Genomic DNA, 22669 nt, shown 5'->3' with positions numbered 1-22669 from the left:
TATCTTAATCTCTTTCACGCTGCAGAACAACCATAATAAAGCTAAGAGCACACTCAGATTGTAGCTATCTACTGCAACGTCTGTTCATCCTACTGTGCAGATGTAAATAGAGAGATATGTCAAGCTACTATGATCCTAAAGTATTCACATGCATGTACTGCAGCCAACAGCAAATTACGTATTACACGACCGGTCCCCCCAGCACGATATGCGGAACCTGTTACCAGTTGCTCTATCCTTCCTTCCCCGACCCCGCGGAACCACATACTGTTGAAACAGGCGTACAGGGATCCCATCTCCCTTCGCATCCAAGCTACCACACACAGTTACCATCACAATCTCAGCCACTATTGCAAATACAGAAGCAGACACAAACAGAAGCGCCAACAGTTGACATGCTCAATCTCAAGCTTCCGTCAGAGGAGTCGCTTAGTAGTAGCACAGCGTTCATAGCCGAGTCGCTCTTGGAGGTCGCACAGCGTCTTGAACGGATTGAGCAGCAGTAGGATAAGCCATAAGCCCCTCCCTCAACGCGCCACAATCATATCCCACACTCACCACAGTCAAAATGCTAAGAGTTCAGGTTAACAGACTTAACATCGAAAAGCTGGGGTGAGCTTGGGGGGAGAGGAAAATCAGCAGATAGTAGCACACCACAGCCCTGTAAGCGCGAATAACAGGTGAGGCAGCTCTTGGTATAGATGACCTAAGGGAGGCTAAGGGACCTGCGGTGTGATATATAGAGATCTTTAGTGAAACAGAGCTCTAAATAGACCCCAAAGATAAATAGACTACTAAGCGTCTAACATTCCAATATGCAATAAAGTGACGTTAGTGTATATTATGCATCATGAGCAGAAGCATCTTTCTTGTCTTTTATTATTTGAGGAAGGCGTAGCATACTTGCTCTCGCATGGTGCATCATACATAGCGACTCAGAGCCTCATCTCTCTAGCTACTAAACAGATAGTACCCTAGAAAGACTGAAATCAAGCAGCATTATCTTTCGACAAGAAGATATTACGCTCTAATGGAATAAGGGATCATTCAAATTATCTGTATACTAGCGACACCTTCAAAGTAGACGTCATCTATGTTATACCAATCACTAAAACACTTGTAGCTTACATAGCAAGCATCTGAGCCTTTCCTTCACTACCGTAGATGCTGAAATATTACCCGGGGCCAACGCACTGGCAACGGCCTACCGAACGAACGAGCCTGCCGCGGCTGGATCCGCAAGAGATGTCTGCAGCTGCGGTCTGGAAATGGATAGACGGCGACGGCGCGGAACAGCACGGGCGCCGTCAAGCGTGAGGTCCTCAACCCAGGCAACACTGACGAGAAATTGCGTCCCAGACAAAATGCAGAGAAGCAGCCAGACGGCACGCGTGCTGCGGGCCACGCCCGTGACCACTAAGCTTTTCAGGGCCTGCTGCTCTGGACTCTTCAAAGCACGCACGGCCTGGCCGACCTTGACGATGTTCCTCGACCACATGGCGCCGTACGCGCCGTACACGCTGCTGGCCTCGATCTCGCGCCGGAAGACGTTCTGCACCACGACGCCACCGACGGCAATGCCGACCGTCTGCCCAAGGGACCGAAAGAAGTTCGTCGTGCTCGAGGCCGCGGGGGTGTGCGCGGGAGGCACCGACGCCTGCGCCGCGAGGTTCAGCGTCGTGAACAGGACCCCGATCCCGACGCCCGACACCAACGTCAGAGCGACGCCGCCGGCCACACTCGTCGTCTCGTCCAGCACCAGCTGCGCGCCGCAGCCGACCGTCGTTGTCGCCCAGCCGAGCCACAGCAATGGACGGTATCGGCCCATACGGGACGTCGCGGCGCCTGACGCTGTCGAGGCCACCGCGGCAATGACGGAGTTCGGGAGAATGTAGAGAGATGCGCGCAGAACGCTGGCGCCTTTCACTATTGTGAAATAAAGCGGCAGGTAGTAGAGGAGGCTGAAGATGGCGACGCCATGGAAGACCGCGTTGGCATAGATGACGACGCTGTTCGCCGTCAAGAAGAGGGCGCGATCGAAGATGGGGGACCGGGACCATAGAGCAGAGTACAACGCAAAGCCGACGAGTCCGCCGAGGCAGACACACAGGGGCAGTAACGTGTGGGTCGAGACCCAGTCGAAGAGGACACCGCCTGGTGAAGCAATCGTCAGCGATTTCCGCCACACCTGAGACTGCTCGGAACTTGAAAAGGGGCTCAATCTAGCCGCCGCGTCACAGCGACGGCCATCACGTACCCCATGTGAGCGGAATGAGGAAGCCCGTCAGAGACGCCAGAAACACGAAGGCGCCAATCCAGTCCAGCTGGGCGAGGCCGCCGAGCGCGGACGACGACCCGGCCTGCGCCGAGCATGGCACGAGAGATGGCAGGACGACGAGGGAAAACAGGGCAAGAGGTATGTCGATCCAGAATATCCACCGCCACAGTCCCCGCTCCGAGATGGAAGCCCCAACCACCGGCCCAACCGCGCTGCCGAGGGCCCGGCTGGCGCTGACCCAGCCCAGCGCCGCCGCGCTCTTGCCCGACGAGACGAAGTCGAGAAGCACGAGATTGGTCAGCGCCGTGATGCCGCCGATGCCGAGACCCTGCGCGGTGCGTGCGGCGATCAGCAGGTCAAAAGAGCCCGCCATCAAGGCGAGGCTGCTGCCCGTGATGAAGCAGGCCACGGCGACGAGCGTCGTCGCCGCGCGGCTCTTCTCGGTGGACAGACGGACCCAGAGAGGTTGGGAGACGGTCGACGAGAGCGACATGGACGTGTTTGTCCAGAAGGCTTCTAGAGTCGATCCGCCCAATTCGCCGGTAATAGCCTGCGGCGATTCTCAGCGCCAGTGCATGGGTGCGGGCCAGGGCTGCCAGGGCACGCCGAAGGTCTCACCACAACTGCTGTCGACAGTACAGTACCATCAAAAGCGCAGATATAGTTAAGAAGGCATAATACGGCAAGGACGCGTAGGGGTACTCGGTCAGGCTGTGACGTCTGCTGGGATCCGATAGCTGGTAAGTCGCTTGATACATTGTAAATGGAGATGCTATAGTCAGTCATTGGCGACGTTGGGTTGCTTGAGGGGTCGTCTTTCTTCGGGTTCTGCTGGGTAGCCATTGTTCAAGCGGAATGTCCGCTGGTGGTGGAGAGACTTTGTTTTTGTGAGTCTAGGAACAGTTAAGTCTTTCTGCCAGTCAGACTAGCACATGCGTACATCAACTGCTTATAGGTAATATGTGTGTGAGTAGTCTCATTATAAGCCCTTCAGAGGGACAGAAGGTAACTACGTAAATTGATCAGCATATATATATACGACAAGTTGATTATTAGTAAGTGCATGCTTAGATGAGAATGCAAAGCGCAATGTATAGTATAAAAACACTCTTAGTACGCTTTATATTCTCCTTTACTAAACTCTTCACCGTCTCCTTAATCCTGCAATTACCTCCGTTCAGGACTCTGCCAAAATGCTTAACCACCATGACCTAGCAAGTCTCTATGACCATTTCTATAGATATCCTGAAAACGAAGACAGCTTCACTATTTTCACAGCTCAGATAAATCAAAAGCTCCACCAACTGCGTCGCTTACTTGACTATAGTAAGTTCACGTGTAGAGGTATGTTGATATTAAGTTTAAAGTATCCTGCATACTTACGTTTAAAACAACCTCTCTATAGATTCTATATAATATTAAGATATTATTAAAGAGAGAAGTAGTATAGCATAATTGCTAATAGGTAAGAGATGTAATATAGTAAGATAACTACTAAGTAGCATATTTTTTCACCTTATTTCTACTATGCAGATGCTTATGTATTAAGTTCTATTAGCAGGATAGTTCATTAAATAGCACTAGATAAATTACATGTTAATTAGGTGTAGCAATATAAAAGCATATAAAGGCTTCGCGTTCATACTCTACTGAACCCTCCTGTAGTTCTCCCCTCCAACTCCTACATACCTACCCATATCAACATGAGTCTTTTAGCTATAGCCCGTGCAATATATGCTACTTGCCTTGGGCTCTTAGTGTACCCTTTAGTATTTGGATACCACCGTCAGCATGATTCCTACAGCCTAGAGGACGCTCTGATACAATACATCAGCTTAGCAGCTAGTATTGTATATGTGCTCGTTCCTCAAGAGTTTTCTTCAACTTCACAGCGCGCTGCTGGCTTATCGCTCACATGTATCGCTGTGCTTTGCCTAGCGCCATATGCCACCTTCTTCGCTGCTCTTTCCAGCGCACGAATATCGTTCTTAAACCGTCTTCACAGTACTGCTGGTTTCATAGCTGGTATCTTGCTTTTCATGCACATCTTGCTAGCTTTGTATAAGCCAACGGGCACTCCGATACTTAGAGATAAAGGAGCGCTTATCGTGAGTCGCCCCCTACTCTGGAAGAACCTATAGCCTTAAGAGTAACAGACTGACTAGCATGGTTTCAGGGCGTCATTTCCATCTGTCTTCTCATCATCCTGTCCAGCAAGGTGATAAGAGAGCGCTTCTACGCAGCCTTTTTCCGCATCCACCAAGTGCTAGCTGTGGCCTCAATAGTTGGGATTGCGAAGCATCTCCAGTTCCACTCCTACCATCCTGGCGCGTACCTTTACATACCCGCAGCTGCTTTCGGCGCCTTTCTTGTAGCTTTATTGGGTTTCACTCTGTATAGCCTGGCAGCCTACTTCGAACAGGGCAAGTGGCCAAGGGCCATTCTTCAGACTCTCGAGGAAGGTCATGCATTAGTTCAATTGTCCTCAAACATGACTTCTGAGGTGAAGCCCGGCCAGTTCGTCACTCTCTGGTTCTTCAGGTCGGTAGCAAAGCTGAGCCCGACTCTTCAGTCCGGCCGCTTTGTCGTTGTATCTGCGTCCGGAGCACAGCAGAATACCCTACAGATATTTGTTGACCCTCGCTCGCAACTCATGACGCGCCTCCTTGCTCACGGCCCGGGCGAGCAGACCGTCTCAGCTTTTATCACTGGGCCGTACGGTAACATCGTACAAGCAGAGCACTTTGAGGTTGTTCTCATGGTGGCGATCGATCTCGGCGTTGTGTCTCATCTTGGGCAGATTAATCACCTCCTGGCTAGTCGTAGCAACAAAAGCTCCCGCACGCGTCGGGTTCATCTAGTCTGGCAATTGGGGTCCATCATGCATCAAGACTCTGAGAGATCAATCAGGAAGCTGCTAAACCAGGCACTCAAAGATGATGATTCAAAAGACTTTATTCATATATCTATGTATGATAAAACGCAAGAAAAGCAAGAAGATGATAGAAGGGGGAACCGACTCACTATATTTACTGGCAGTGCAGATATCGATAGGATCATAAGACAGGAGGTCGATATGCTAACAACGATACGCTTAGCAGAAGCCCAAAAGAGGATAGTTATACTAGGTACGTTTCAATATGCTATAGTATAGATGAGTTCTACTAATATAAGTTAGTTTCTAATTCAAAAGAACACCGAAAATTAAGAAAGATAACTTCAAAAAGCAAATTCAATAATATAGTGCATATAGTAAACCTACGTTAGATATGTATTGTACTATAGTTTTGAGGTAGTATAGTATAACTCCTACTACGGCATAGAATACATTATTAACCTGTACGTAAAGAGATCTGTCTTACACTAAGTGAACATAAGAGGTAGTTACATATTACGTATGCTATTTGCTATGAACTAACGCCATCTAATGCTATTACCTCCTGTTATACAGTAACAGGCGTAATGGGCTTCGCTAGATCTCGTAGTTAACATCTTTTGTAGTGGTGGTGTGGAGTTGCTGCAGATATGGGTCAGATGACGCTCTTCGTAGGGTGCAAGTCCTCGGTGGAGCTGTAGCTAACAGAGCCAGAATTAGACCCAACAAACAACGGCTTAAACAGGGCCTAGAAACCATGACAAAATCGGGAAGAACAGATTATCAATAAGCCGTTTCTAGCGTTTTTACCTTGATTATGATAGAGGCTGCTCTCTCAGTACTTAGCGAGTACCGCCGTATTCTGCCATCCCATGTCAGCAGTGACCCCACACCACCACTACAAAAGATGTTAACTACGAGATCTGGCGAAGCCCATTACGCCTTTTACTGTAGTAGAGCTATCACTAATACTATATCTAAAGCTCTTATAGATAGATGGCATAGTAGCTATAAAGACACACCACCTTCTACTACTCTTACAAAGTGGACATTAGTCTTCTAAATCTCTATACTAGAATTATCACAAGCCTTTCTGCTCAGGTCAGCTAGGCACGTGAATAATCACATGCCCACAGGGACTCTCAACGTATTAGACGTGAGAGTCCAAACCTTATGAGTACAGAAGGGTATCCTTCCTAGACTACAGAATACGAGACCCAAGGATTGATCATATTCACGTTCCTATCGTTATTATTCACTTTGTTTACACGCAGTCTTAGCCGCCACTGCTGTACATAGCCCCCGGCTAGCAGGAAGACTATGACAAGAATAAGGTAGTATTTTTAGTATAGTACCTACTGTAATAAAGAGCTTTATGCTCAGCTGAACGCTTTCTGCACAAAGGAGCTAGATTAAGCTAGCTATAAACGCTAGAACATGCGCAGAAAGGCGGAATTTAGCCCCAGACTCCAGCCTCAGGTCCCAGCCCAGCCGACCTCCATGTCGCATTTTTCCATCTATCCGCATAGACCCACCTGTCAGTAGCGCTTATGTTGCGCGATCTTATATATACAGTAATGATTGTGTCCAATCTATCGCAGCTTACAGCTCTAGGGCTGAATCTGCCTTTTGATTGATTGCAGTCCATAGCTTATCAGAATCGCCTGACGTTATAAGCAAGCTAGTGTTACAACGCATTATCCTCAGCGTCAAATACCTAGCCTGCTTGCTGATGCAGCTAAGCTGGTTCTGGATAATGCAGGCCGTGCCTTGCAGACTTTCTGTCTGACGTGCTGGGCGCTGACCACCTAGTGGAGCTGTCGAATCGTGCACCAAGTCATAGGACCAGAAAAGTGATGTGTATTGTCTTATGAAAAATCTTCTCCTCTTCTTCAACCGAGGATCTTCTAGGACTTCTTTTATGTCCCAAGGTAGGGCTTAGTTACCCTAGTTATCAGGGTTTGTCCAGACTGGAAAAACTCTGCTTAATACCTCTCAGGGTCGCTTTTATGGCAAATATCTCTCAAGGTCATCATGCCAAACTTGTCCTTAATCCCAGGGGATCAGGGCCACCGCCACAGCGGTTATCCACGGCGAACTTCCGAATTCCATCCCGGACTTTCTGACACACCCCCTTAGGCTATAGCGTCCGCTGTAGCCTATCTTCATGTCCGGTCACCCCCTGAGGTCTGAATCGTCCAAATCCATAGTCCTTCGCTTCCATCAGAGCTCTTCAGTTTGTAGGTAATCGTGTGTTACTCTTTCCGTTCTTGAGCCTGATTGTTTACATCGTGTTCCTCCATAGCCCATACGTCAATTTCCTGAGCCAGCTTCTTCCAGACCTCTGAGTTCTCTTCAAGGTCTTTCTGACGACTTGCGGCCAGGGCCTCTGATTTATCCACGAGGCCGATTTGGGTTCGAAAACGCTGAAAGGGCTGTAGAGGGAGTGCCTTTGTGAATCCATCGGCCATAAGTTCTGTCGAAGGAGTGTATATAACCCGTATTCGTCGTTCTTCTACTTCCTGACGAAGCCAGTGGTTATGTATATCCACGTGACGTAGCCTCGTTTGTAGTTGTACTAACTCCTTCGTCACAAGGCCAATAGTCTGCAGGTTATCGCATTGTATTGTGACCGTAGGCCTGAGGGGTTCCTCGTCTCCGTAGGAGGCATTGGCTCCTCTCTCTAAGGGGAGATCGATGTGCAGGGAGGAAAGAAGTCGGCTCATGAAGAGTCCCTCGCGAGCTGCTTGGGATAGTGCAAGAAGCTCTGCTTCTGTTGTTGAAGTTGTAACCGTTGCTTGCTTATTTGCTCTCCACATTGTCAGCCCACCGAATACCTTCATAGCGAACGCTTGGGAGCTCTTCCTGTCCAGGGAGTTGTCCGCGAAGCTGGCGTCTGACGCCACCTGTAGGCCTTCCGAGTCTGACCCTGGGTCTGAACCATATTCAAGGCAGAGGTGCTGAGTCTCTAGAAGGTATCGTATCACTCGACTTGCCGCCTTGTGGTGTTTAGGCCCTGGATTTTGGTTGAACCGAGCAAGTCTGCTTGCGGCGAAGGCGACATCAGGTCTCGTCATTACTGCTGCGTACAGGATTGAACCGATCTTTCGTTGGTATAGGTTGACTTCTGTGAGCGTGGCCTCTCCCTCATAAGGGAGAAGCTCTTCGGGGCTCATAGGAATAAGGTATCCTTTTCCTGTATATTCATCACAGGCAGGGTCGTCATGCTTCAATAATTTCGCGAGCTTTTCAATGTAAACCGACTGTGAGAGCCAGAGCCGACGGCTTTTTCGATCCCGTAAAACTTCGATTCCAAGAAACCAATGAAGCTCTTTTCCACCCTCAAGGTGGTATTTTGACTGCAGTTGTTTGATTAGCGAATTTGCTTCTTCATGAAGAGATTCAGGGAAGGCGAAGACGCAGTCGTCAACATAGAAGAAGAACATAATCTTCCCCTTCTTCCAACAGCAGTTTTCTCCTTTTACTCGAGTGAATCTCAAACGGCGGAGTCCTTCCTCAAGATGTCTTTGCCAAAGGAGAGGAGAGCGGCGTAAGCCATAGAGTGCCTTTCTTAGGCGCAGGATATATCCATTCTTGCGGTGTCCTGGCGGCATCTCCATATATACTTCCTCATCGATATCAGCATGCACGAAGGCGTTAACTGCGTCGTATTGTAGTAACATGAGGTCGAATCGGTTAGCTATAGCCACCAGAGTCCTAAACGAAGCTCCGGCGAGAGTTGCTGCGTACGTCTCCCGTACGTCTCGTGGTTGTTGGTCTCCTCGAATAACAAGGCGCGCTTTGTATTTCATGAGCCTGCCGTGCTTATCAAGCTTGTAGGTGTATACCCAATGGCATCCTAGGATCTTGTGACCCTTTGCGCTCCTTCGTAGGACTTCTTCCCACGATCTAGTCTTTTTATGACCGTCGAGGTGGCTTATTTCAGCCTCTCTAAATTCTTTACCGCAAGGATGATCCTTCAACCTATCGTGAGACGCGGGGAGCGGAGGCAGACTCTTCCAGTGGGCGCCAATTCGGCATGCCTCTCCATCCAATATTGGACTGGGAGTCTTTCTCAACGACGTCAACCCTGTATTTTCTTTTGTACTCTCTGGAGCCGTATCGGGCTGGCCAGGCCACGACCGCAACATCAGAGGTAGTCTCTTGATTCTTTTGGTTGCTCCTGCAAGGAAGGCGGCTTTGAACGAGGTTCGCGGCGTCACGCGTTGAGGCGGAGCGCGAGATATCTTCTCGTATCTATTATCAATATATTCCCACCCCCTCTCTTCGACCTCCTTGAGCTGGGCGAAAAACGCAGCTGGTGGGGACTGTGGAGGAGTAGGTAAGAGCGAAAACTTAGCTTGGGTATATTGATACTCGCCTTCAGGGTGTCCCTGAGGGAGTGGTTCTGTATTCTTAGCTGCTGCAGCGATGACTTCTTGAGGCGCTGCTGCGCCCTCCTCGATCTCATCAGCTTCCTCGTCCGCATCTTGTGGTAGTGGCTCTAGCCTTTGAGATTCAGAGACTAAGCGAGCAATTGTAGCTTGGATTTCTTCGAGATCTAGCTGTAGTAAGTCATCCTTCAGTGATGCTATATTACCATTAAAGTGTTCTGATTCGTTGAAGATAACATCCCGGGTTGTGAAGACTTGGCTGTTGATTGGGTTCCAGATTCTGTAGGAGTTGCTTGAGGAGTACCCGACCAGGTAACCAATCCAGGCGCGCGGTGAGAGCTTCCTCCGACGGTTGCAGTGTAGTTGTGCGTCTGTCGTCATGCTATATGCCTTGCACCCATAAGAGCGAAGGTGGGATAAGTCAGGAACTCTTGATTCGTCCTCTCTAAAGGCTTCATGGAATAACTCGTAGGGCGACTTCCACCCCCTCGCCGCTGTCGGCGTCCGGTTGTTGAGATAGGTGGCGGCGGCGGTAGTCTCAGGCCAGAGGTATTCCGGTAGCTTCGCACCACCTCTCATAGCTCTTGCTTTTGTTTTGATGACCCCTCCTACTCTTTCCGCTCCCCCATTTTGCGCCTGGGTATTTGGCGCTGAGACCTCTAGGATCATGCCAATTTCGCGTAACACATCCTCAATCTGGGGGTGGCGTGGCAGCTCTCCATCGCACTCAAGAGTTTTCACTGTAATCTCATACTGAGTCTTCATGAGAGCGAGGAATTCGTTGATTGCCGTTTTTAGTGTTGTAGTCGTTCGGTCTATGAGGTAGTAGTCCCATGAGTATCCTGAGGGCCGGTCTGTGAATAGCAGGGCCGAGACGTAGCCCCGGTACCCTTGGTTGAAGTCGTGGAAGTCTATGGCTATTCGTTCTCCACACTTGGCCCTCTTGACTGACTCTCGAGGGGCGCGTCGGACTACTCGGTAGGCTTTCGCTGTTCCACACGCATCGCAGTCGACAGTGGTGATAGGATTATGAGCTCCTTGCAGTCTGACTCCTCTTGCCGCGTTCGCTAAGTGGCGGAGTACTTGAGGCCCCGGATGGCCGAGTCTTCGGTGCCAAAGGAGGGCATCACCACTTATTGGTTTCCGGCGGGTTGTTGATGTATACCGGTTTCTTTTAGCTGGCTGTGGCGGATTCTCAGTTGTGATGTTGAAAGAACCTGCATATGAAGTTGGCTCTCGATACTCAAGTACTTGTTGACCGTAGGATTCTTGGATATTGCATAAGAAGGTGTAGTCTGATTTCCTCATGCAGTTATTCCCAGGGCTTGAGTCCCACCATATTCCTCTCTTTCGTAGCTGGCTGTATGAGACCAGGTTGCTCGCCATCTGGCGACATAGAGCCACGTTGTATAGTCGTATTCGAGTGCTAGAGTTGTTGTTGGCGGATGGGTATATGTCGACAGTTCCATAGCCCTCAATAGGGACTGGCTGGGTTCCAGCCCACAGGTAGTCTCCAGTAGCAGCTCCAACTAGGTTGTGGAATCGCGAGGGGTTGTTGAAGATGTGAATTGTGGCTCCGGAATCCAGAATAGCTGAGTTGATCAAGGGGTACTTTTCATCGCCCACATGAAAGGCTGCAGGAGGAAATAACGACTTTCCTCGGCATCTTCCATGTAGTCAATTGCTCTCGTCATTGACCTTACACTTCCTTATTCGATCAATAAGGTCTGGGTCACCCTTCATCTTTAGGGCAACTGCTTCTTCGAGGATACTATTAGGGATAAATCCTTGGTACCTCTTTTCTGGAAAGGCGTAGTAGCAACGGCTTAGTGGGTGTCGACCTCTGCACGCTTCACAGAGTTGGTTGTATCGAGAGTCTTGGTCTCCCTCGTAGGGTCTCTTTCGATCTTGGCCCCGTCCCCTTGCTCTTCCTCGGGAGCTACTCCCCCGACGGGGGCCTTCCTCTTGCTGGCTTTTCAGCTCTGTCGTAGGGCCAAAGACTCCTCTTCCGATCTTTCCTTTGGTGGTGGCGACCTCATTTGTCGCGCGGAGATGGGTCCGGATGGCTGAGATAACTTCGCCAGGCGTCAGAGTCCCCTTATCAGCGTCAGATATCTTCAGAACTTCAAAGGAATCAGCCCAAGTGCAGATAGGGCTCTGGCGAAGGGCTGATATAAGTTCAGGAAACCATATAGCTGACTGAGTAACTCCTGCTACCTCAGCTTCTTTCGCTTCGTGGATGGCTTGGTCCCATTGAGTCACCCAATCCTCAACCTCCTTCCTTGTTGAGAGTCTCTTTCTAAGAGGTTGTGTGAGGGTCTGTTGATACTGGACGTGGGCGGCTCTCAGCCGGTCGACACTACTGATGCCCACTCTGTCCTTGAGGTTCGATATCCAGACGTCGATAGGTTTGTCCGCAGTACAGCAGCTTCGAAGAAGGGATTCTGAAACTGTGGTCTGAATCCACGTCTGAACTGTCGCAAGATTCTTAATCAGGATCTCATGTTGTTTAGCCTTATTGTTGTACTCAGTCCACTGGTTATTATATATAGCTGCGTCAGCACTGGATAAGTCTCGAATGGTCTCTGGGATATCTAGCGATGCTTCTGAGGCTAAGTCAGGAGTGTCTACTCCCTCCTCTTCTTGGGCTTGTGCTCTCCGATTCCTCGCTTGTGCCGTTATCGAGAAGTCGGTAATATTTGGTTCGCGAGGTGGGCGTAGTCGTGTAGCAAGGTTACCTTGAGGCTTTGATTCGGGATTCAAGTATTGCCAAAGGTTATACAGCTGTGACTTTGATCGTAGTTGATCGATCCAAAGGACCCAGTCGTCAGGTCCATCGAGACTTAGCTTCTTTGAGTCTAAAGCCATTGTGAGGTACTTATAACAGGAAGTAGACGTTGTACACAAGTGTCCAGTGTATTGGGTCCTGTTAGATGACAGAAGCCCTTATTCGTGACTTGGCGTTCGTTTCGTCCGTTCCGATGGACGCACTGGCGATCGGGTTGAGGCTCTTCAGACTGTTAATTGTCGAATCGTGCACCAAGTCATAGGACCAGAAAAGTGATGTGTATTGTCTTATGAAAAATCTTCTCCTCTTCTTCAACCGAGGATCTTCTAGGACTTCTTTTATGTCCCAAGGTAGGGCTTAGTTACCCTAGTTATCAGGGTTTGTCCAGACTGGAAAAACTCTGCTTAATACCTCTCAGGGTCGCTTTTATGGCAAATATCTCTCAAGGTCATCATGCCAAACTTGTCCTTAATCCCAGGGGATCAGGGCCACCGCCACAGCGGTTATCCACGGCGAACTTCCGAATTCCATCCCGGACTTTCTGACAGGAGCCCTCTGTGGGGACAGCTGCAGAGTGTTCGCGTTCTACTGTACGTAATAGTGAGAATAATACAGTATCACGCATACATATCTCCACCTTTTACTCTCACTCATCTTTTGCCAGCTTATCTTGAGCACTTACAGAGTAATTATCTGTTGCTTATTCGTAGGTCTGGCCCGCTATTACACCCCACCACCCCACTTGAAGTAGACCTCTAGGTTGATAGGGCTGCTGTCATAATCATACGTTCCATAGATTACGCACATGGCGAGAGACAGGGGTGCTGGGAACCCGGCTTGTTGACGAGATCGCTGACAGCTCATCTCCACCTAGCCAACGTGACGGTGTCATAAGCATATGTAAGCAACGACCATCTGCATCTCACTTCTATTCAACTTTGGAGAGATATTCGTTTATCTGAGCCTCCGTTCCATCTGCGCAGTAAGCAGCTTATGGCACCTATAATACTTCTGGTGCTTGCTGCGCGTCGAGAGCCAATCGGCTTGCGGGCCTGCTGCTGAAATGCCGCCGTGGCGAATTGACCCCGCATCCACGGTCGAACTCCCCTAAAACTGAGAGAGATGCAGGGCGAAATACGACGTCCTATCTTTCGACCGTCGTCCAGGCCTTCATGTCCCATTCTGCTCGTGCGTTGAAGCTTACCTTGCTTACCTTGAACGCTGTAAAGAGCCGTTTTCGGGCTCCCACAAAGATGGAGCGGGTCTGGGCCAAGGTGCCCCTGCCATATGCCATGCACCTAAGCCTTAGAATGTCTGCCATGGTATGCTTACTAACCACAATAGACCTGCGAAGTTAGACACCGGTTTCGCGATCCACTGTACGCACGTAAACAGTCAAACGAGTCCCCAAAAGCTCAGCCGAGGCGCACTGGATAAGCACACATTCCTATTAGGGCCCAACATAACGCACGTATAGATTATGTTTCCCGGCAGCGAGACAACATTGCCTGTCAATGCAGCGAAAGCGTCCGAAAGATGGCGAACAACCATCTATACGCATGATTATGTCTGTCATTCAGCACTACCTAGCTATCCTGCTTGTGCTGTCCGGCGCCGCTTTCCCCTTTTGGGCTCGCCTTGTTTAGACTCCTCGGCCGCCTTGCGCCGCCTGCCCCGTTTCGGCGCCGTCTCCGCCGCAGATGGTGTGTTCTGTTGGCTGGTCTCCGCAGCGCCCGGTGGAGTTGCGTTTGAACCCGCCCCCGTCACCAACACCGGTTCTGTGGCTCGCGGGTTGCTGAAACTTGTCTGCAGCTTATGCAAGACCGGAAAGGTTGTCTCGTCCATCGCCACGTTGCTTTGCTGTGTATGGCCAGCAACCCTGTTTGTTGGCCACTGCCCGCTCAGGATGGAACTGGCGAGGTTGGGTCCCGTCTCGTAGTAGATGTTGAAGGCGCCGTGGATGACGTAGATCGTGATGTAGTAGATCACATTGTCGAAGAGGCGAAAGTCGACGCTCGCGCCCGGGCATATGGGGCACTGGTCATCCCAGGCGAGCTCGAAGTGGATACGACACCTCGACTGTCCGTGCTGAGGGATCCTGGTCTGGGGCTGGCCGGCGCCGGAGACGAGGATCCACTCCTGGATGCGCCCGTCTCTCGTCGTCGTGGTCTGGTAGTGCAACGTCGACGTGTAGAAGTTGACTTGCAAGCCTTCGAGAGGGGTCGAGTCGGCGCCTAGGGCCTGGCAGATGACGGGAATGACGTCCATTTCGGCCGGTTGCTCATGCGTGTGTAGGTGGAACTGGGAGGGACGAAGCGTAAACCAAGAGCCAGCCTAAGACTCTAAGAGAGACTGAGAAACTACGATTCTATTGAAGTAAATCATCGCCAACTTGCGGTCAATAAAAGAGAGAAGTCATCCACAATCAGATAATACAATGTAATCAGACATCGTTCACGAACACAGGCTTTGAAGTAATCCAGCGTAAGCAGATGGCGTTCTGAGCGGGAGGCAGTTCCAAGACTAAAGGAAAATGGAGAAACAACTCTCAGGAAAGCTTACGCATCTGCGCAACCAGACGAGTTCAAAACCTGGCCCTGCGCCTCTCCAGTGGGATCATCCGTACATCTATACAGCAAGTAGCCATAGACTGTAAACGCGACTTTGCCGCTTTGGAAAACAACGCCAGCCATGTCTTCAGGTCGCGAAGCAAACGGACCAGCCCACGGATCTCAGCACAGCGCCTCCGCCCTGGCCAACACCACTAAGGACATGCCGCCCCCGAACCTGCCACCGACTGGCCCGAAGCACAAAACGGTCGCGTCGTCACAGCCAGCCAATGAATCACCTCCGCTGAAACGGCGACGGGCTACATCCGCGTCCGTATTCCCCCGCGATCCCCAGCAATCCCAGCAACCCTAGGACTCCAAGCTGACAAGGCCGTAGCGGAGAAGACGTCAAGATAAGCACTACAGAAGATGAATTGGTCACACTGGCTAGCAACACTCTGCAGACCGCTCGAGTGCCGGTAGACATCTTCGTGATTGTCCGGTGCCATGTTGTCACAAACGAAGATAATATGGAGATAGCCAGCAGCAAGAACTTAACGCGGAACTAAGGGATCTGCTGGTGTTGATACTTTATGTACGTAAAGGTGGGTAGGAAACCAGACCGTTGAGGCCTCAGTAGCAATAACATACACCGCTAAATTGACAACTGTTTGTTATTCAACATCTAAGACGTATGTGCATCTTATTATAGACACAGTAGTGTAGTAGTGCAGTAAAACTACTAAGCTAGACCTGATAATATCATTATAACTTATAACGTTAATACATAAGCCATAAGTCGCGCTTCACATAAGTCGTCAACCTTTCTCTTCATTTGAGACAAACGAACCCAGCGATTGTCTACCTTTTCTCATACTGTACCTTCCTTACTATGCCCTCTCAAGTACAGCACTTCCTGAACGCCGTTTCGACGCTTTCATTCCTATGCTTCGTCATTCTCGTCACCGTGTCTCTCGCCGACCCTCGAAACCAGACAGATGGGCTGTTGTTGATTGAGGTCAGTACGCCTAACATGTCGTCAATTTCATAAGTAACTATACTAAAGTAGCGAGTGCAGTTTGGTGAACCAAAGACGACCGCAGGCAATAGGACCACGACAGTGGGCGTCTTACGGCACCGCGAAGTCTTAGATGGGGCTGAAAGCATCCACAATCGTCTCGAGATGATGCTCACGGCAGCTAGCCCGCGCGCTCGGGACACATCGAGACAGGTGGCTACCTCAGTAGCCGCATCAGCCGCTACATCAGCAGCTAATGACACCAATGTGACGGCAGCCGACATCGTGAGCGCCCTTCCCCGGAACTACTCACTGGGCACGCAGCAATTCTGCGCAGGCTACACGGCTGGCCGTTTGTGCGGTGGTCTGCCTCCGCGGCTGACCGAACTGCTTCCCCAGACTCTTGCCAATAGACACCCAGACGTGTTCAACGCGACGGTTCTCGTCGACGGAGCTCTATCCGTTGCGCAGTCTGCGGCCGTTACACAGGGCCCGGTGGCTCTGAGCTTGGTTGTCCTGGCCGTGCCTTTGCTCGTTTTGCTCGTTTCTTCGTACGAGTGGCCCCTTAAGGTGCAAAGGACGCTCGAATGTAGAAGGAGTCATGTCTTCATTGCCGTCTGGCTCTTTACCGTGAGTGGCCTAGTATTAGCGGCTGGTCCTGTTATCACAGTCGTGGTCATACGATCCAGGCTTGACAGCCTCCCGAGCTGGATCATAGTGCACCCTGGCCGTGCGGGGGATTTTCTGATTGCAGGTATGAGTTGTGCAGTAGTCTCTGCGGCTACGAACCAGATACTCTGGGCGTGGGCGTGGAATGGTGGAAAGTATAGATTGGTAAACTAGTTAGTAATCAAAGTAGCGTGACGATCAAGCTTATCTTATGCTGTTGTAGCAAATCTCTTGGCTTTCGTTCCACTAAATAAAGAAGGATTTGAAATTCTTGTAAATCGCTCGTAACTAATAGTCAAAAAGATTTAGTAGCCCTAGCCACGCTAGAACAAGTAGGCATAGTATCAACAGATTTTCAACACCAAACAGCACCGACAGAACAATTGTGCTAGTCCTAAACGATTCGACCTCTGTAGACCTCTCGTAGAGCAGACTAGTGTCCCATCTGATAGGTGATGTGTCCACACATTGGAACGCAATTGTAACTACGCATAACGCGTATCCCCACAGAGAAAAGGTAGAACAATGCATATCTCATTCGAAGCTGTCTCCCCAGCCTATCGGTTCACCACAACAAATATGCAGTGATTCTTGCCCCTAGTGTAAGTTTATTATTAGCTTTACTACTTCAAATGCACCTAGAGCTTGAAAGATATCGGGCAGAAGAGAAAGAAGTGAAGCTGTTGGCGGATCTTACTAACGATGAGAAAGGTGCTACTAGCGAAGATGAAAAGGATTGTAGCTGTTTGAGAATAATGAATTCAAAGATGCTCCTGTTGATAGATCTGGTTGAACGATCTCAGAATGAAGTGTGCTGTAGCTACCTAAACAGTATCTATTTAAACCTTTCATGTTCCACTTAACACAGTAATACTCCCATATACTGTATTCTGGGCTATGTATTATATCTAAACAAAAGGTCAAATCCTCTAGAATAATCACCTCAAACTACTATCCATCTAAACATGCAGCTCAGAGTTCAATTTACCTGCGATTAACTGCCCCTCGTTGTAGGTATTTTTTTCAGCGCGCTGAACGCCAGAACGAACACAAACGCTCAGCAGCGCAGTAAGCAGTGTCACACACACAGTCTATGTGGGTACATTGCTTAGTCCACAGCGTTCGCCCACGCGGTCGAGAACATAATCCATGGCCCAAAAGCAGGAGACGTTTGGCTCGATATTGTTCTAGGGCCTGGTCAGCAACTGTTCGCATTACGCTGGCCAAGTATAAAACACAGTATTTCTTCACATTACCTGCGCGACCACCATAGAAGGCAGTCTACACGTACTTGGACCTTTGGGAGAGCCGCTCCCCTCCCGCCAAGAAACCTAACGATATGAGGCCGTCGCCGTACTTTTTTGCTTCCCTCTTTGCGCTCTCTGTGGCTGCAGACAATCCTTTCCTCCAAGCCCGCCAGGAATGTGCCGCCGTTCCAACAACGAGCGTGGGTCTTGACCCATCTCCTGATAACGAGCCACCCGTCGAGCCGGCCGAGCCCACGACGACCACTTCGGAGCCGTACCCAACCACCACCCTTGAATCACGCACGGAGATGAGACCTGATGGCCAGGTTATAACAACGACCCTGACCCTCACCTTACCTGGACCGGGGCCGCCTGTCGGATCGGCCGTCGCTCCCCCGCCAGAGACGGCTGACCCAAGCACCCACGTCGTGGATGTCTTCGCGAACAGCGGCTCTTCTTTCCGTCCAAGCCAAGTCAACGCGGTCATAGGTGACGTTGTTCGATTCAACTTCGAACAGCGGAATCAGACAATCACACAGTCTTCACTTGACATGCCTTGTACTGCCTCGGGCCAGGCAAGCTCTACAACGAACGAATTCAGCCCGCTCAATGTTACTGGTGCTCTGAGTGTGGAATTTAGGGTAGAGCAGATATCGCCGCTCTGGTTTTACAGGTTTGTGGATCTGACACAGCTGCTTCCAGCTCTTTCTCCCACAGCTTTTTTGTGTAGCTGACTCAAATCTAGTCGTTCCACGAAGGCCGGGCGGCATTGCAGTGCTGAAACGGTCTTTGCTATCAACCCTGGGGACGCTTTCGGAACATTCACCCAGAATGCCGACCTGCAGGGCCATCTCCGCGCTCGGAGACAAGCAGCGACCCGTCGAGGCGACAAGCCGTACTTGGGTAGATCTAGCGGTAATGCACCTGGCGTCGGGCACTGATTCGTGACACGAATACAATAGGGATACTGAGTGTCGTGGACGCATGGTTATGGGTTTCGTAGTTGATAATGAGAATGGTCTCGCTCTATAGTCAAGATGCTTCACTGCTATCATCATTCCTCGCATTTCCGTTCGTGATGATTCTAGTATTCTGCTGCAGTAGCTGTCTGTTCTGTTGCTGCCCTATCAACACCAACCACTGCCATTTTGGCATGGACTTGAAAGAGACATCTGCCATCAAGACCTCAGCAATAGCGATAACGTCTTCGCAAACACGCCAAGTTTCGTCGGCGTAGGAATGTCATCTGTCTCAACAAAGACATCAAGCCAGCCACAGGCTGTCTCCATAGCCACCGACGTAGCAGACAGAGCTCTATTCCGTTCAACAATAGGATACATCTCCCATCCCGAAACGTTTCATAGCGGTCAAATACGCCCTGCAGAATTGAGATCATCAATTCTAAGCATCTAGCTGTCGCAGCATCCGCTATGTTTACTTCATCCAACACATCAATACAGTTCAGCAAGCTCGTCATCAATGTCTGCATACGAGACCCCCCACGGCCATACAGGCAGCTGTAAACTCGCTGCATGTGAGCTCGGCCGTGGTTGGATCGAAGAAGGGTAGGGTGACAGACGGTTTCGAGGAACGGCAGTACAGTCGTTCTTAGTGTATGAGGGTTGATTGCATCATCTCCAGTGATCCTGCGAATGTGTGCTAATCCGACGTTCTCGTCGGCCAGATCACGCGCGAGTTCTCGTATATGCCTGTCGTGAGACGTATCCAGGATTCTGAGAGACGACAACCAAAATGTCTCTGAGGGAGAATGAAAAGAATGAGGATACGGCTGTCTTCGGGTAGGACGATCCCTAGATTGGTTTTCCATAGCGACGAGGACGGGAGGGAAGAGCGGGGTGCTATCGGGGAGGGAGAGAGGCAAGCAGAAGCTAGTACATACTTTGTCAAGCAGACCAGTCAGCTTCCGCTATAATATTACTGTGCAAGCGTGACTTCGTAGATCCAGTGTGTGCTGTGATCGATGGTGGCCATGTGCTATATGTATGGGACCACTTCTATGCAGGAAACATACAGATAGTGTGATATAGCCACGCAAGTACAGTATCACAACGCAGCTTACTTTATTTCATATTCGTATCACAATTTGATTACGTTTTACGACGACTCGTCGCAGCTGAAGAACTGCATTGAAGATCAAACAGCATCAGCAAGCTCGCCGCTACTACGAGTTCTATTGGTACTGTCTATCCTCTCATCGGTCGCGCGCAGGATTCCATAGCAGAATTCGCCCTGCCCGCCATTTAGAACGTTGTATCGTTCCTCACTTTTTGCTTACACGCCCTCCACCGAGAACCGAGACCAATCCGCCAAGGCCTGTCGACACTCCTGCGTCCACTGCTTGACCCCGCCGAAGTAGATCATTGGCTCCTGCGTCTTGCCGGGTACGTTGGCCCCCGTCCACCTCGCACGGCTCTCCTTCATCAGGCTCTTCTCAAATTCGGACTTGACCTGCTCCTTCCACTTTCGACAGGCATCAACAGATACTTCAAACGATTTGAGACCTTCTGCGCGAAGCTTCCGAAGGACCGCCGCGATCCAGTCCACCTGCAACTCGATGAACGGCGGCGCATTCGCCTGGCTAGTAGGCGCTTGCGGCCCGTACAAGAAGAACGCGTTGGGCAGTCCGTCAGCAACCATGCCGAGGTATGTTGAGATGCCCGCGCCCCACCTTTTTTGGAGCCGCACGCCGTGTTTGTCGTAGATGTTCATGTCAAAGAGGCTACCCGTGAACGAGTCGTAGCCTGTTGCGAAGACGACGACGTCTAGCGGAATCAACTGAGCTGGTAGATGACGGCCGACAAGGACGCCGTCCCGGTGGAACTCGCGGATTGGTCGAGCCTTCAGGTCCACGACTTCGACGTTCGACCGATCGAGCATCTCATAGTAGTCTTCTTCTAGGTTGACCCGCCGGCACCCAAAATGCTCGGATTGACGTAGAGGGGCGACGATGTCCATCTTTTCGCGGTTTGACATGCGCGATCTCACCTTCTGCACCCAGAAGTTGTAAAGACTGCTGTTGGCCGCCTCGTCTTTCATGATGTCGACATAGTTGGACCAGGTCAGCGCCAGTCCGCCCCTGGCCCAAAGTCGCTCGTATCGGGCTTGCCGTTCTATCTCGGTGGCTTCTACAAACTTGCCGCAGCTCTGGTTATAGGGCAGGGCGGATGCAGAGCCGTACTTTGCTTTGAAGAAGATCCCCTCGTACAGATTCTTCATCTGCTCCGTCTCCTCGAAAGACAGGCTTCGCTGACGCATCGGCACGGCAATGCACGGGCTTCGTACGAACACGCTCAGTTCGCAATCCTGTTTCGCTAGCTCTTGCACAATCTGCAAACCGGTTGCACCTTGACCGATGATTCCGATCCTCTTGCCTCTCACGTCGAGGCCGTCAGGCCAGTGTCTAGGATGGATGACCTGCCCGGCGAACTCATCCAACTTCGGAAAGGCGGGCACGTACGGCTTGGTCAGGCTTCCGGTGCCGAACACGACGAAGCGGCACGTCAATCTGAGCCCGTTTGTGGTCGACAGCGACCATGTTCTAGCCCGCACATCGTAGCGTACTTCCTTCACCCTCGCATTGAAGACTGTATCCTTTCGCAGGTCGAGAGTGTCGTCCACGTGGGTAAAGTATTTTTTGAGCTCTTCGTGGCTGGGGTACCGCTCAGTGAAGTTGAACGACTCCCACACTTTGGCGATATTAAACTGGTACGACGGGGTGTCCGAGTCCACACGAGCCCCTGGATATCTGTTGAAGTGCCACACGCCTCCGAAATCACTTCCTGCTTCGAGGACCTTTGCAGTGAATCCCAGTAGTCGGAGCTTGTGGAGAGCGGAACAGCCGCTGAAGCCGGCGCCGATGATTCCTACATCTGTCACCAAAGCTCCATCGTCTGTGTAAGGGCTCTCCATGTCGGAACTACTTTCGTGCTTTCAGTTATTTGTGTGATGCTGTTGATACCGTAGGGCTGCAGTGATCAAGATTCAGGTTATCAACTCAATGTAGTAGTGTCTCGTTGGACTTAAGAACATGGACGCCATTCTGAGTGGGCCACAGAGAGTTGACGTGGGCCACAGAGAGTTGACGTGGTGGCGATGGATGTTTGCTACCGAAAAGCATGATGGCGGCGACATGGAATTGGCTCACACATGGCTTTTGCTATGATAGAGCCCGCTTCATGATAAGCATGATGGGTCTTGAGAAGTAAGCGAGGCAAAATGTCGGACTTGCAATGGGCATGGTCTGTTCCTGGCATGCGGGTCACAAGTGCGGGTCGCAGCTGCGGCTCATTAGAAACAATGCCACAAAGCAACAGAAGGCTTCTCACTTGGCTTCGATTCTTCCGTGCATCCTAAATCAATTTAGCACTATTGTGTATTAGCACTATTGTGTTTTAGCACTATTGTGTATTACAGCTAGTAAGCCTGTAGGCTGAGAAGGATAAGACGCTGTAATCATCTCGTAAGCCAGGCATGTGTCGGCTGACATCAAGAACAGAAGGAGCCCTTTCCATTGGTTGAGATTGACCCTGACTTCAATACGGAGCTATGAAGATGGAAACTAGATGCATGTATTTCAACGCGAAAAGAGTAGATTACCAGGCCTTCCTCCGTCCGGCTCTTCCCTTCAAGGGGCATCGGCAAGCGAAGACTGATCTGATTGCAAGAAATGATGTGTCCGATGTTATCCTACATTACAGAAAATCTGCCAGCAGCAGAGAACTCCTACTTTATACATAGATCATACTGTACGTACCGACCTAGTACAAAAATGTTATTTTTATCCCGACCAAGTACTCTACAGTACAGAAATAGGGCAAGGCTTGTTGAGGT

At 50.4% G+C, this 22669-nt stretch overlaps 7 protein-coding genes across 7 annotated transcripts; 4 read left to right on the top strand and 3 right to left on the bottom strand.

Annotated features, from left to right (window-relative positions):
* Nucleotides 1-1204: 1204 nt before the first annotated feature.
* CGGC5_v005857 (Efflux pump FUS6) lies at nt 1205-3036 on the bottom strand (the record flags this gene model as incomplete). Its single annotated transcript, XM_066151549.1, has 3 exons — nt 1205-2154; nt 2258-2828; nt 2923-3036. 3 exons carry the CDS (start codon nt 3034-3036, stop codon nt 1205-1207), a joined length of 1635 nt encoding a protein of 544 aa, XP_066009162.1.
* A 1281-nt stretch (nt 3037-4317) lies between these two features.
* On the top strand, nt 4318-5463 carry CGGC5_v005856 (uncharacterized protein; the record flags this gene model as incomplete). The annotated part of the gene is made up of 4 exons (XM_066151548.1): nt 4318-4386; nt 4455-5248; nt 5377-5406; nt 5457-5463. 4 exons carry the CDS (start codon nt 4318-4320, stop codon nt 5461-5463), a joined length of 900 nt encoding a protein of 299 aa, XP_066009163.1.
* An 8462-nt stretch (nt 5464-13925) lies between these two features.
* On the bottom strand, nt 13926-14603 carry CGGC5_v005855 (uncharacterized protein; the record flags this gene model as incomplete). The annotated part of the gene is made up of 1 exon (XM_066151547.1): nt 13926-14603. The coding sequence occupies one exon, from the start codon at nt 14601-14603 to the stop codon at nt 13926-13928; it is 678 nt and encodes a 225-aa protein (XP_066009164.1).
* Nucleotides 14604-15026: 423 nt separating this feature from the next.
* On the top strand, nt 15027-15453 carry CGGC5_v005854 (uncharacterized protein; the record flags this gene model as incomplete). The annotated part of the gene is made up of 2 exons (XM_066151546.1): nt 15027-15214; nt 15282-15453. 2 exons carry the CDS (start codon nt 15027-15029, stop codon nt 15451-15453), a joined length of 360 nt encoding a protein of 119 aa, XP_066009165.1.
* Nucleotides 15454-15776: 323 nt separating this feature from the next.
* CGGC5_v005853 (uncharacterized protein) lies at nt 15777-16620 on the top strand (the record flags this gene model as incomplete). The annotated part of the gene is made up of 3 exons (XM_066151545.1): nt 15777-15902; nt 15963-16532; nt 16573-16620. 3 exons carry the CDS (start codon nt 15777-15779, stop codon nt 16618-16620), a joined length of 744 nt encoding a protein of 247 aa, XP_066009166.1.
* A 1290-nt stretch (nt 16621-17910) lies between these two features.
* Nucleotides 17911-18759, top strand: CGGC5_v005852 (putative GPI-anchored cupredoxin; the record flags this gene model as incomplete). Its single annotated transcript, XM_032028192.2, has 2 exons — nt 17911-18491; nt 18564-18759. The coding sequence occupies 2 exons, from the start codon at nt 17911-17913 to the stop codon at nt 18757-18759; spliced, it is 777 nt and encodes a 258-aa protein (XP_031875508.2).
* A 1351-nt stretch (nt 18760-20110) lies between these two features.
* Nucleotides 20111-21748, bottom strand: CGGC5_v005851 (Baeyer-Villiger monooxygenase; the record flags this gene model as incomplete). The annotated part of the gene is made up of 1 exon (XM_066151544.1): nt 20111-21748. One exon carries the CDS (start codon nt 21746-21748, stop codon nt 20111-20113), a length of 1638 nt encoding a protein of 545 aa, XP_066009167.1.
* Between the last annotated feature and the right edge of the window lie 921 nt (nt 21749-22669).

Source organism: Colletotrichum fructicola (assembly GCF_000319635.2).
Source record: "Colletotrichum fructicola Nara gc5 chromosome Unknown KSG_Nara_v1_contig03, whole genome shotgun sequence".
Lineage (NCBI taxonomy): Eukaryota > Fungi > Ascomycota > Sordariomycetes > Glomerellales > Glomerellaceae > Colletotrichum > Colletotrichum fructicola.
This window is presented reverse-complemented; position numbering and strand designations above follow the sequence as displayed.